Raw genomic sequence first — 14,586 nt, forward strand, 5'->3', positions numbered from 1 at the left:
AAGTCGCTCTGGATAAGAGCGTCAGCTAAATGCTGTAAATGTAAATGTAAATGTAAGCTTGGATGGGCCAGAAGGTGGGGATTCCACACCATGATGGCAGAGTTTGGCTGCCTGCGAGCTGGGGACTTAACGTTTCAGTTAAATTTGGTTGAGGGCCGGAGACTTTGTGCTGTGACATAAGAGTCTGGCTGGCTACTACACCCTCAGTCAGGAGTCTCTCTTTGCCAACTGGGAAACTGTGTGTGTTTTTTATTATTAGTCATAAATATATGGTGTCCCTGAGTTTGAGAAAGACTCTATATAATTATTATTATTATTATTATTATTAATCATTATAATTATTATTAAGAAGAAGAAGAAGAAGAAGAAGAAGAATTCCCACAGTTAAATAATTGTCTCATTTTAAAACAAAGCACAACCAAATCCAGAGGTACAAAATAAATAAATGGCCATCAAGAATAATTGACATTTCTGCCATACTTAAAAATGTATTCATGTCACTGTTTTAGGAAATAAAATTTCAAACTAAGAGGCATTTATTTTACGCAGACCATCCCAATACTATCATTTTCTTTTTGGTAAATTATTTTCTTAAAAGGTAGCGGAGTTTTAGATTGTTATTGTTTGAGTGGTTTCTTTGCAGATCTGCGTCCAAAACGCCTTTGTACACTTCAGAGGTCATGATCCCATCAATAAGCGCAACCCCACTAACACCCATGTAAGAAAAAACAGCCACAGATAGATGTCTCCACCTCTGTACTTTACAACTGCTTTAATGCAGCCTGGTTGGAATTCTTCTCCAGGCTTTCTCCACACATAGTCAACATCAGTTTGATGTGAAAATCTCGAACTATACCACGAACCCTTCGAGCTTGGAGTACAGCTCGGCTTGACCCGCCATCCTTCAAGGCGCGTGGAAGGCAAGCATCAAGACTGTTCTCTGTGCTGGCACCCAGGTGGTGGAACAAACTCCCACTGGCTGTCCGAACAGCAGAGTCTCTCACTGTCTTCAAACGCAGACTGAAGACACATCTCTTCATACAGCACTTAAATGAGCACTGAGTTAAGTATTGATTGTAATGTATTGTCCTTCACTTATGTATTGTATTGTATTGTATTGCACTGCTCTGTGTTTAACTCTGTTCCTTTTTCTCTAGATGTCAATAATGACTTTCTGATTCTAGCAGTATCTGAGCTCAGGACTGGCTTTCTCTCTAACCTATTGGTAACCAGCAAAGATACTTTCTCTGGACAGACAAAGCACTTTTTGTGAGTCACTCTGGATAAGAGCGTCTGCTAAATGCTGTAAATGTAAATGTAATTTTTTTCTTGAAAACAAATATCAACCTAAAGCAACCTTAAGAACTTTTTCCAGTGGTTAAAGGGTCAAAGTATCCAAATACTTTGGGGAGACCTGTATGGTACATAAAAATAGTAGAAGTAGGCTGCTGCTCTCCGTGAGCTCTGATATTACTGATTTCATACATTCATTTTTTCCACATATTTAACTGCTATTCTACAGTTACAGCCTCATCCACTGACAGCAGTGGAAAAAATAATGATACTGTATACAGTCTTTTTGAGTGGAATGGCTGCATCTGTAAAAACGACTTTTCATATCTAACATGTTTAATTTCAAAGGTGACACTATGATCTCAACAAGCAGATCTCAACAAGAACGACAAGGGATTAGTGTCAAAGGAAGGGTTCCGGGTTTCAAACATGTCAGTCACTTTCTTTTAGATATTCAAAATACCAACTGGAAGTGGACAAAGTGGGACTTACTACAGCTTCTACATTCAGACTGAAAGTAGCCCAAAAATGAAAGCTGAACTCTAAAAATGGCTCAAAATAAAAGTGTAAATTCTGTAAAAAGTACTCAAAAAATATGTTACTAAAATATGTTTCTTCCCAGCGCGGACAATGAAACTGCCCTCAGTGACTTGAGTCCAACACCCCCTCCCCGGACCCCCCACCCCATGCTGAAGATTAATAAATATGATGCGGAAATTCCTTCGAGGTGCTATATAAATCGGAAAGTTCGGGCAAGAGCAACAAGAACAAACAGCAAACGGAGAGGCGAGACATCAGCAAGACACGCGTGACTCTCCAGCATGTCCTCTATGAAGAGTGAGTGAAAGTGCTTAGTCGCGTCAGTGATGCTCGCTGATTCACTTCCCGCCTTCACTTCCCTCTCACTCTCTCTCTCTCTCTCTCTGCAGATCTCCAGCTCTTGCTGGCCGTCCTGCTCCCTCTGGCCGCCCTCGGTAACCTGCTGCCGGGCTACAGCGCTCCAGGAGACGTGCCCGAAATTTCAGGAGAAGAGCTGCAGGACTCAACCGGAGCTTTCGAGCACCACAAGTGGCTCTCTATCGCGAGAATCCTGCATCGAGACATCACGAGACTGCGCGACGAGCAGGTACAAGATCTCAGACTCGTAGCTAACGCCTGTGAACTGCTGTTCACTGAGTTACGTGTAGTTTTTTTTAAATGATATTTTCCTCACAAGCCAATCTATCTACTTATTCACGTCTTGCAATCTTCTAACTAGCTTTAGTTAAATGTGTTTCAGTCAAATTTCGACTGATTTGTTCGTTTCTGAGTACATCTGCCTCATTTCCCCCCCTCAATTACTATTTTAGCCTGTCACACTGAGCTCACAGCCCCTTTTCAGTGTTTAATTTCACCCTTTTCTGTTGGCTCAGTGTTTTAGCGTGTCACACCTCTCACTTTGGAGCTTCAGCATTTATTTTAGACCAGAAGGATCCCAAAAAACAAAGAATTTAGCCTAACAAACTTATGTTATATGACTAGATCTATATGTTACTAAACCTCAATATATATACCCAGATAGAAGGCAGGTTTGGGCCGATTCTGGCTTTCCTAAGACTGATATTAGGCACGCAGGCCGGAATGACACCCGCATGCCTAACAAAAGGGCCAGATGCTGGACAGCTTCAAACGGTTTTGCTTCATGTCTAAATTTGCGGGCAAATTCTGGTGTCAATGTTGTGGACCAACAATGTAGTTGTGGAGCACATCCATTAGTTCTACTCACTTTACGGTGTGTGGGCCAGATCTGGTCCAAGGACCCATCTAGGCTCTGGGACATATACTGGGCCAGAACAAACCCCAAAACAAATTTTGCTAACTGGGTATATATCTAAATCTCTATGTACCGGGATTGAGCCAAAAAGTGCACCTTCTGGGGACCAGTTTGAGAGCTAGTGCTGTAGGAGACTCAATACAGGATATTTTGCCTTTTTACTCTTACTTAGAGAAGAATTCACCAGTTGTTCTAATTTTCAGCATTGATAAGATGTAAACAAAGTCATGAAAACTGGTGTGAAATGGCTGCATTCTAGAGAAACTCACTGACCCAGACTGTCTTTACAGTGGTGGTGGTAGGAGCCAGGTGTCACAAGGTCCACAAGTTTTATATGCATTACTGATAATGGTAAAAGTTATAAATCCAAAAATAAGGTTTTCTTTAGGTGCTATTTTGTCTTGCAACACCCTGCATGTACAGCTCCACCATGAATGGATTTTAAGTAATACGTTTTAAGCCCAAACCTTGTAACAATACAACCGGATAACAACATCTTAAGACATCAGGCAGCATATTCACAAGCATTTAATGTAATAGCTTTCTGTGAGGGAGCTTTCAGAGTCATTAAACTCTTCAGATGTCTGGTTCCTATCACCACCAGTGTGAAATTCGGACTTGGTAGGTTTCTCTAGAATGGAGGATTTCACACCAAACCACTTTGAGTGACTTTATATATTATGCAGAAAATTTGGAAAAATTGGTGGAATTCCCCTTGTACATCATTTTTGTTGCTACTTTTAATTCTACTTTCATAGTTTCACTGTAGTAACACTTTGACCTGAACGTGGTTTTAGGCTCCTCTGCTCGTAAAATAACTCGTTTTGTACCATCGCAGTTTCAAAGGGACTTCGGGGAACCAGTGGCGAATATGACGAATTACGCCAGCGTGAGGAGCAAGACGCCTCTCATCAGCCCATCTGATGGATGCTATTCAAAGAACTTTAGTGCAGTAAGCAAAAATATTACATATTTACCTAGAGATAAATAGTCTGCGCATTTACATTTAACATATATTTAAATAAACCCTTTGTCATGAACGTCTGTCTTCTACAGCAAAGATGCCTGAGGCGGATTTATGCTGGTTTAAGCACATACAGAGAGTACCTGAGCAAAGTGGAGAGAGAGAACCTGACTGCAGCTCAGGTCACCGACATCAAACTGCGGACCACCAGCTTACTGAATATAATCAAAGAAAAGGTAAGTAGGCTGAGTCGAGCCAAGTTTGTGTGTGACGTCTTTACTGCTGCCTAAAAAATGCTGATTTAGCCGAACTTACATATCACTACTGTCCAAAAAAAATGCATGTATCCTCCAGCTTCTCTTACAGAGTGAACGTTTCATCATGAATGAATGAATAGAAAGGCTCCAAAATTATTTTAAATAAAATCTCTTTATATTAACTTACATTAAAAGCTAAGAATGTTTTGCCTTCTCCTGTAAAGTTACTGTTTTGGAGATTTTTTTGGGACAGTATCAATATACCATGTTTTTCTTTACACTCAGTCCTTGGGGTGTTTTTCACAAAGCAGGATTTCTCAGTAAAGCTGAATAACTCTGAATATCTGAAGACTGTCCAATAGGAATGTGCCTTGGCTCTTCTCATTTTGGACAGGCTGGACTGTGCTTAAGTTATCTGGCTAACTGAGTAACCTAACTAAACTCAAGAACCCCCTGGTTCCTTGGATGTAGTTCAGTAAAACAATGGCAAAAGTTAATTTGGAACAAAATATTCTACTTTTTATTATTCAAGCTATATGGATTTATTGTCCAATAATAGAGTCAAAAGTTTGAACACCTCAGTCAAATTACCTAAACGTGTTTTGTTGACTTCTAGTGCACAATTTCTATTCATGTGCTGAGTTCAACATATTGGAGAAAAAAAATAGACATAAAACATAAAATGTGCCAGACCAGTTTTGAACAAGCCACTTTTTTCTCTCTCTATATAATATCTAATATGTTAAATTCAGCAAATAAATAGTAATTAAGCATTAAAGTGTGCAGAAGTAGAAGATGCAGTAAGTTTTTTTTTTTCAAATTATTGCGCCCAAACTTTTGCACAACTGCATACTGGTTATAAAATCAACTTCTTCCAAAATACCAAGCACACAGTTAGTGTCGTTCCTAGTTTCCCAGAAAATGGAAAAACGTTGTGGTTTAAATGTCCTGAATGATGTAGAATGAAGGAATCTTTCAACTGATTTCACGCTGATGCACTCTGGCGCTTCTGTTCTGCAGTCTGATTATTTTAGGAAACTCGTAGTAAAGTCACATTCCTTGCAGTCATCATTTCTTCATAGTGTTTAAAACATAAATTACATTGACTGGCAAAAACTATATTTTACTTAAGGCAACTGACCGTGTAACCTCATTCCATCTTTTCACTTGCACCTACAGGTGGATGACGCTCCGATCCAGCCGCACTCCGTCAGCGAGTTACCTGATGGTTCTGCATGGACACAGAGGACGGTCACGCATTCCATTCTGTACAATTTAGAAGTGTTTCTGAAGGAAACAAGCAGAGCAATCAATTTCATAAACAAGAAATTAGGGAATCACATCAGGAAGGAAATCAAAGAGTCCAAGTGGCCCTCAGAGAAGCATTCGCAGGAGTAGAGTAACATGAACATGTTTTTGTTTTTATAGGAAAAACAACAGTAAGAGTTATTTATTTATCTGGTCACATATTTATTTATTTATTTATCTATCTGTCTATTTATTAGGGGGGCATCAGTGTCCTGATGTGAAGTACACTGTTTTTACTGAATGTAATATCTGTTAATGTTTACTTTTACAGTATTTGTATTTGTACCAACTGAATGGAAGATGATAAATAGTGGCCTGAGTTACATTAACTCGCATGTTTATGCTGCTCTGAATGATTCAGATCAAATGAGGATAAATAAAGTTTTATTCACTGAGTTCAAATACCTGTTTGTTTTGTTTTATCATGAAAACAAACAGAACTTGAGAAAGAATGCAGCTCACAAATGAACAATGAACTTACAGACATCGTATAAAATAAAATTAAATTAAAAAAAAAAAACAAAACAAACAAAAAAAATAGGATCCAGACATGGTTCTTGATAATCTGTAATAACAGGTGGTGTGGAGAAGAGTTTAGGAGGCCTAAATCATTGCTGAAACAGCTTCATGGAAGTATGTAGGCATAATTTTGCTTTCCGAGAGGTGATGCATGAGTCTCCTTAAACAGTCCAGAAACTAAGCCTCTGGGACAAAAAGACATGTTGAGATGATGTGATCTTCTGCAGGCGTTTCTTCATCATTGCTCTTCATCCCCAAAGCAAACTGATAAGAGACATGAAATTACCAGAGTTACCAGACTGCTTCGTTAGATTCCAGCCAAAAACAGTTTTAAGCCCAGCAAATTACAACCCCATTTCCAAAAAAGTTGAGACGCTGTGCAAAATGTAAATAAAAACAAAATGCAATGATGTGCAAATTATTTAAACCCTGTATTTCATTGAAAATAGTACAAAGACAACAAAACAAATATTGAAACTGGGAAATTTGATTGTTTTTTTGAAAAATATTTGCCCATTTCGAATTCGATGCCAACAACACATTCCAAAAAAGTTGGGACGGGGGCAACAAAAGGCTGGTAAAGTTGTGTATGCTAAAACAAACACCTGGTGGTTAATTGCCAACAAGTCAGTAACATGACTGGGTATAGAAAGAGCATCTCAGAGAGGCTGAGTCTTTTAAAGGTAAGGATGAGGAGGGGTTCACCACTCTGTGTACCTCCTGGCCATTATCTTTGGGCCCTCAGGTGGCACTGCGTTAAAAACAGACACGATTTTGTAGAGGAAATCACTGCATGGGGTTTAGAAACACTTCTGAAAACCACTGTCTGTGAACACAGTTCATCACTGCATCCACAAATACAAGTTAAAATTCTAAAACGCAAAGAAGTAATCATATACAAACAGGATCCTTAAATGCTGCCACCTTCTCTGGGCCTGAGCACATTTAAAATGGACTGAGGGGAAATGGAAAAATGTCCTGTGGTCCGACAAATCAAAATTTGAAATTCTTTTTTGGAAACTGTGTCCTCTGGGCTTAAGACCACTCAGCTTGTTATCAGCGCACAGTTCAAAAGCCAGTATTCCAGATGGTATAGGAGTGCCTTAGTGCACATGGCATGGGTGACTTGCACATTTGTGAAGGTACCATTAATGCTGGGCGATATATAAGTAAAGTTTATATACATGTTTTAGCAACATATGCTGCCATTCAGACGACGTATTTTTTCAGGGAAGGCCTTGCTTATTTCAGCAAGACAATTTCAAACCACATTCTGCACGTATTACAACAGCATTGCTCCGTATTAAAAGAGTCCAGGTGCTAAACTGGCCTGGCTCCAGTCCAGATCTGTCACCCACTGATAATAACGAATAATATGACAAAAGCGACCCCGAACTGTTGAGCAGCTGAAATGTTATACCAAACAAGAATGAGAAAACATTTCACTTTCAAAACTACAGCAGTGTCTCTTCAGTTCCCAAACACTTAGTGTTGTTAAACATGCCCCCCGTCCCAACTTTTTTGGATCATGTTGTTGGCATCAAATTCAAAATGGGCATGTATTTTTCAAAAAAGCAATAAAATTTCTCTGTTTCAACATTTGATATGTTGTCTGTGTAGTATATTCCTTTAAAAATATGGTTTACCTGATCAGCATATCATTGCATTCTATTTTTATTACATTCTGCACAGCGCCCAACTTTTTTGGAAATGGGGTTGTACACAAATTGCTCAAAATACACATAAAAACACTCTGAAGTCCTTTTAACCATAATACAAAGCTTTTGGCGCTTTTCTTGAATCTGAGCACCTCCGACACATTGCGAGTGATGCAAAAACTCTGAAATCCGATTTGAGCATCTAGAGCGTCCAAACTGAGCCGCATCTGTAAAAATCTGACTGAAGCTTTATTTCAAACCACCTCCAAATGTGATTTGAATCTAATTTGCAAAAATCAGATTTCATGTGTTTTTTGCTGTCCAGACTATCTAAATCCGGATATGCCAAAAACCGGATCTGGCCTAGCAGTCTGAACAACGCCAAAGAAACTGCCCTTTTGGCTCCTGATTCTGATTCCAAGTATAGACTCTCAAGTATATCTCAACCAACTTTTCTGTTGTAACTACTGACCAACTGTGTCACTGTATCACGGTTTGTATCATTCTTGTCCATCTAAAACAACTACGCTCAAACCGACAATGTTCATCTACTGACGAAACACACCATTTTACTAGTTGCACACAACTAAGTTAAATTAAAAAATTACAGCATAATGGTATCTGGCATTATCAGTCGAACACTAATCTCTCTTAATTTGTGAAAGAATGGAGATGAGGCAGAATATTTTAAGTGCTTTTTTCCCCCAGCCTAAGGAAGAAGGAAACTGCTTCCAGAATCTACACCGAGAATCTAAATTGAAAATCAAAACTGCCCCACCCTGGTCCTGGAGCACCTTGTCCTGCATATTTTGGTGTTTTCACAACAACACTTTTTAAAATACTCGATATGCATCATCATAGGTTGTTCTAAGATTTGGGAAAAAAAAACTAGAATAGACAAAAAAAGAACCAAGAGTGCAAAACATTCATATCATACCAACTATAAATCAAATGATTTTAAACAGATATATGTCCTGATTGTTCGCCCCCAATTCCAAGTCCGATCCACTATTTGTGTTTTCATATTTAATATAACAGTACAAGGATTGTACTACTCCGCTTCTTAGTACTACAGTAAAGCTACTTCATTTTAGTGTGAGCAAAAAGTTACTTAATTCTGGTCTCACGTTTTGTTTTTTCACCTCCTAATGACCATGTTAATGTGTGTTTAATATTGTCTTCAAATTTGATCAACTGCTCTGATGATCTGGCTACCAGTTACTTTAATATTCTGTGCATACGTGAAAACCAGAAGCAGCTCAGGCGCTGGTTAAACAGAAAGTTTCCGTGATAGTTTCGTTGCAGCTAATTGGTAAATATTGTGGGAACGTGTTTAGTATATGGTTTTCGTGGCATGCCGCTTGTGGTAAGAGGCAGAAATATGTGTAGGTGTAATAACCACGTTTACATTTAACACATTCACTGTGAAATACAGTGGAAACACCAGCAGCGCAAGTATTACATATTTTAACCTTCCGCTTCAAACACAGACATTTATACCACATTTTAACTTCTGAAAATGTGCTTCACTGCTGCAAGTTGTGAAAAACATCCATCTATGCCAGCTCTACAACAGCAGAGTGCATAAAACAGACATTTTCAGATCATGTTTGACCTTAATTTTTTTAATCTACTTTAAGACTTCTTAATGGTCCAACGTAAGCAGCTGCTCTGGGCCCCGTGGCTGCCAGGGGACTCTAACAGCTTCTGGGTTATTACTGTTCCATTATGTTGTCCAAGATGCTCGAGTGAGGGGAAAAAAGCAACTGATTTAACATGTCTCAAAAAAGAATGAACACTTCAAGACCTGAAACAGAAAAGAAAAAGAGCAGAGAAAGCTAAAAAGCTTAAAGATAAAGGTATACAAATATTTTTTTTTTTGGTATTAACATAGTGGATTGGTCTGTCTAACAAACACAGACTTTCTGACATGAGTTTTAGTTTCACAAAACCTAACAAATAGACACAGCTAGCTTGTTTCACAACAGTGGTCAACAATGTTCTCTGTTAATCCAGGTTTAGGTAGATTGTGAGTAATCCAGGTTTAGACACTCAGACTGATGGACAGTGGACGGATTTGATTGAACTAAGCTTACAGTGAGCTGGATGAGCAGGAAATACTGCATGGTGAGACAGAGCCCTGGATGGAGAATGCTGAGAAGATTATCTTTGATTTAAACTGTAACTTATTAGAACCCCAGACGAGCATTCGATTATCAACAATACGCAGATTAGCCAGTTATAAATTTATACAATTTAGTAGGGCTGGACCTGAATATTTGACTTTTCAGATATTTGTTCGTTAGGTAGACATTCAGTTTTTAATTTTTGGATTCGGACATTCTTTTTTTTTTCTTTTTGGCTAAATGTAGGCTATCAATAAAGGCGGACTGCAAAACACTAATGTTCGGGTTGTTGCGAAACGACCCGAGGTTACGGTCCATATCACAGCTTCTTCATCTGATGAAAACAGCTCCAAACACAGTGAGAAGTAGCTCAGCCTCTCCAGAGCTAAAAACAGCCTTCTGCTCTACTCCAGAAAATCCACCACTCCAGCCGTATTCAGGCTCTTCAACATAAAAGTCCTTGCATGAATAAAACAGCCAACATAAACATTTCTTCTCGATAAAAAAAACGTAACTACAACACGGCGTGGCGACACCACAACAGATTTTGTCAGCAAATTCTTGTACATATTTATGCAATATCTATACTTTTTAATTGCGCTGTTAAAATATGGAAATATATACCATCTCAGATCAACACCTGACATCCCGCTCACTCACAACAGTGAATGTCATGCTAACACGTAGACAGCGAGAGGAAAGCAGCTAGCCTGGAGATCCGGATTTTACAGTGGACGAAGCTGCGGATGTGCTTTTAACGTGGGTGTCGGGCACGGATTTTTCTTCACTCCAGGGGTGGTGAATTGATCACTGCCAGGACAACCCTATAATTTAAAAAGCTTGTTGTACTATTAGTTTAGTTAGCATCTAATTACCCAGTACATCAGCTAGCAAGATGGGGGGCCGCCCCAAAAAAATCCTGCTTAGGGCCCCCAAAAGGCTAGAGCCGGCCCTGTCCACGGGAACACCTGACCCAAATAATTTCCTAAGCGAAATGAGTGAGTGCAGAAAAACAAAGATGTACTCCAGGACCAGGACTGAGAACCACAGCCGAAAACCAGGCCTAATTGTTAGACTTAAATGGCATGGGCAGGGCAATGGGAATGGGCAGGAGTACCTGAGAACTGTGGGTTCTGGCATTCCAGGATCTGCTCCCCGTTTGAATCCTGCAAAGAAAGAAAGAAGAGCATAAACTTGAGACAGACAGCATGTTTCGATTGCCCTATTGCAGCAATATTACTTGAAACTCGTTTGCAGAACAAAAACTGCCCTCTGGCTTGCACTGACTGCTAAATGGTTTGTCTGCCTACGCTCTCACACTGTTGCATCACATTTTAGGATTCCTCATTTAGTGAGTAAATGATAAGCGCCCTTCAGAAAACCATAAAGCATAACATTGACTCAGCTTTATGACAGAGTGAAAAAATCCTCTATTACAGAAAAACTAAAGGAAGTGACTATCAATCGTCTTCTGAAACGATGCATTTTAGCATTATGTATCAAGCATGTAGCACTTCAATGAAGCAGCTAAGATTTCAAAACGTTTGGTTTCTTAAAACTGTATATGTGCCTTTATTTATGCAGTACGTATATGCTTATGGATACTTTTAGCATGATAATACATGTTGAGCACCAGAATTTTACCCTAATTTCCCCAACTGCACGTACTACCTTGATTTACATTATCGACATGCTCACAAAACACATAAAAATAGGGATGCAAGATGAGATCAGAATCATATCAACATCTGCAGATTGCTATAAATAAAATTATTGCCATCAGAGATGTTCAGATTTGGCAGAGCAGACATGCACTTGGAAAAACATCAGTTATCGGCAGCAACCGAAAATTCTCATACTGGTGCATTCCTACATACAAAATATGAAAAACGTTACTGGTTTTACTTTGACAGCCAGAAGCCTTTACGTCAACAGGCAGCAAATGGTGCTTAACATTCAGAACACATTTTCGTTTATGACACCTCAACAGTAAGCTGGATTCCCATTACTGTCAAAATGAAAATGTACATGCCTCCTATAAATATGGACTTCTCACAAACCTCAGCAACCCCGGATGCTTTTGAAAACATGAACAAAAAAAACCCCTTCCTAATCACAAGAGAAACTGAGAATAAATCTCAATGAAACTCTGGTTTCCAAGTAATATGTTGGTATATATCGCCAGGACTGCCTGTAATTCTAAAAATATCTTCCATGAGTCGTTCATTTCTCATAAATGCTCTTTCACACTATAGAGCAGCGGTTTCAACTTCTCACATTTCGGTTTGGCTACTAAGATTCAATCAGACGTTTCCATTTTCAGTTTACAGAAGCATATTAATTATATCATGCAGTCATATGCAAAAGTCTGAACACCCCCTGTCAAATGACATGCTTAGTTGATTTTCTAAGCGAAAATAAGTGGAGGCATTGCTTATATTCATTTGAGTTCAACACACAATATAAAACGTGCCATAACTTTTCTATAGGCCACATTTTTATTAACTTTTTATTAACTATGTTAAAAAAAAAAATATATAATCTGACCAGAGGCACCCAACCTTTTGCATACATCTGTATACAGACATAAGCAAATATGCTTGTTCTCATACAGTACTGTGAAAAAGTCAGAGACCCTTCGTTTGTTTAATGTCCAATCAAAACTGCCATTAAGTTCAGGTTTTAACAGTAAATCACATGGAAGCCTCAACCATTAAATATTAGGGAAGAGTAATCAGAATCGACCAGGATCTGAATCAAATCGATACGAAATAGGGAACTGGTCAATAAATAGTTTCTATTAGGCTGATCCGTGTTGCTATTTTATGACATAAAATAATGTGATGCAGGTTATGGCATTCACGCTGTATTTATGTATCTATATTAAACTATTTTGGCTTTGTTTTCTTCTTTTTTGTCTATTTCCTTTCTTGTCTTACAGATCTGAAGCAAAAGAGGAGCTTGAGTTTCTCCTCTCTCTCGAAGATGAAAGCTTTAAGTGCTGTTTATCTGATGGGGACATTTTTGGTGGTCTACCAGGTCTTGCACAGTTCTTAGGAGTTCTTAGGAATGTTTTAATCATTTACTGAACTCCAGTTTTGGAAACTCCTGTTTTTCACTTATTTACCTCTCCTTTCCTTATGTGGAATATCTCCTGTAAAATGAAAAATAAGTGACAAATTTTCAGCTCTGAATGACGTCTGAAAGAAATAACTTTGTGCATACAACTATGAGTGTGGTGCTGATTCAGACTAGAGTAAAAGTAACAAAGTGCTTGGGAAAGAGAAAGTATGAACAGTGCAGTTTTACAGTCAGCTGGGGAAAAATTTGGGCAGTACTCTTGGGGCTCTGGTGCAACAAAACTGACCCGAATACACAATTTTTCATACTCAAATGATAAAACACTTAACACGATGTACGGCCAGAGTAAAAATAGCTGGTCCAGGAAGTGACTTAGATAGTGCTCACAGAATAACGTTCTTGCGACGTCAATATTCTTCTGTACATGCGCAAAAGAACGGTCTAAAGAGTTATTATGCAATAGGAGCAGTTCCATGTCTCAGTGCTTCCGCTGTATCACTTTCAGACACTGAGCTCATTTCCACGGTTAAAAAAAAAATAAAAATATTAGTAATGGCACTCGAGTACTACATGGAAAGTGCTTATCGGAGTGCTCCATCACAGACACCAACGTTAAAGCAAAAATGTGGAACAGTCAGTGGGCACCACCAACTGGGCCAAGAAACACTGTGGTAACACAAAATAATAGATGAAACAGAACATATCAAAAAACAATGTCTTCTAGATATGCACCAGTATGGCGAAACTGGGCCGTTACCAGATTCCCAATACTTTTGATGCACTTATCTGTCATTGCCAATGCAGATATATTAATATAAACATATAATATGCAGAAACTGGGACCAGTTTCACCGGGAATATCATTAGGAAGAAATGTAACAGTTATTTGTAGAGTAAGAGATGGTAAAATAAACAAAAAGCAGAGATTTCAGGGCAGAAGAAACCTCAACAATCACCTAAACAATCTGCTCTTCTGAGCTATAAATAAATATACCACCAAATATCACTTTGAAATCATTTAAATCTAAACATCTATCCGACGTCTATGTTCTTTGAACAATTATCTGCCAATATGATTCAAATATCATCGTGGATCCCTGTTAGCCTCTATAGACAATTACATCAGGGCAACACATCCACTTGATTTTTCCGTGCAACTCAATATTCGAGAACATAGTTTAGCATTTATTGAGACAGATGTAAAAAAATAAATAAATAAATAAATAAATAATGCTGGCCAGTAACCAGTAATTTTACAGATAATAATAAGTTCAACTTATATAACACCTTTCACAAACCCAAGGATGATTTACATAGTGTCAAAAAAAAAAACCTAGAAGACTAAAGAGAAGAAAAAAGGATTTTTTTTTTATACTATGTAAATTCTTGGGTTTGTGAAAGGCGCTATATAAGTTGAACTTCATATTATCTGCAAAATTACTGGTTACTGGCCAGCATTATTTTTACATGTCTCGATAACTGCTAAACTATGTTCTCGAAAATAGAGTTGCATGGAAAAATCAAGTAGATATGTTGCTCTGATGTAATTGTCTATAGAGGCTAACAG

General features: G+C 38.4%; 2 protein-coding genes across 2 annotated transcripts in view; one reads left to right on the forward strand and one right to left on the reverse strand.

Moving 5' to 3' along the window:
* The first annotated feature begins 1,966 nt into the window (after positions 1-1,966).
* On the forward strand, positions 1,967-5,826 carry il6 (interleukin 6 (interferon, beta 2)). Its single transcript, XM_036567542.1, has 5 exons — positions 1,967-2,130; positions 2,223-2,419; positions 3,945-4,058; positions 4,163-4,306; positions 5,507-5,826. The coding sequence occupies exons 1-5, from the start codon at positions 2,115-2,117 to the stop codon at positions 5,723-5,725; spliced, it is 690 nt and encodes a 229-aa protein (XP_036423435.1). The 5' UTR covers positions 1,967-2,114; the 3' UTR covers positions 5,726-5,826.
* Positions 5,827-6,002: 176 nt separating this feature from the next.
* tomm7 (translocase of outer mitochondrial membrane 7 homolog (yeast)) overlaps positions 6,003-14,586 on the reverse strand; it is a 21,196-nt gene continuing 12,612 nt past the window's right edge. Inside the window, exons 2-3 of the mRNA XM_036567543.1 lie at positions 11,056-11,104; positions 6,003-6,418 (exon numbers count right to left, since the gene is read on the reverse strand). Of these exons, the coding sequence (XP_036423436.1) occupies positions 6,403-6,418; positions 11,056-11,104 (65 nt within the window). The 3' untranslated portion in view covers positions 6,003-6,402. The remainder of the gene's footprint in view (positions 6,419-11,055; positions 11,105-14,586) is intronic.

The sequence above is a fragment of the Colossoma macropomum genome, unplaced genomic scaffold, assembly GCF_904425465.1.
Source record: "Colossoma macropomum unplaced genomic scaffold, Colossoma_macropomum, whole genome shotgun sequence".
In the NCBI taxonomy this organism is placed as follows: Eukaryota; Metazoa; Chordata; class Actinopteri; order Characiformes; family Serrasalmidae; genus Colossoma; species Colossoma macropomum.

Bases quoted from the DNA above. Each gene is read 5' to 3' on its own strand.
- il6 (XM_036567542.1), top strand. The intron at 2,420-3,944 runs GTACAAGATCTC...GTACCATCGCAG, and splicing joins CGAGACTGCGCGACGAGCAG to TTTCAAAGGGACTTCGGGGA. The intron at 4,059-4,162 runs GTAAGCAAAAAT...TGTCTTCTACAG, and splicing joins ATTCAAAGAACTTTAGTGCA to CAAAGATGCCTGAGGCGGAT.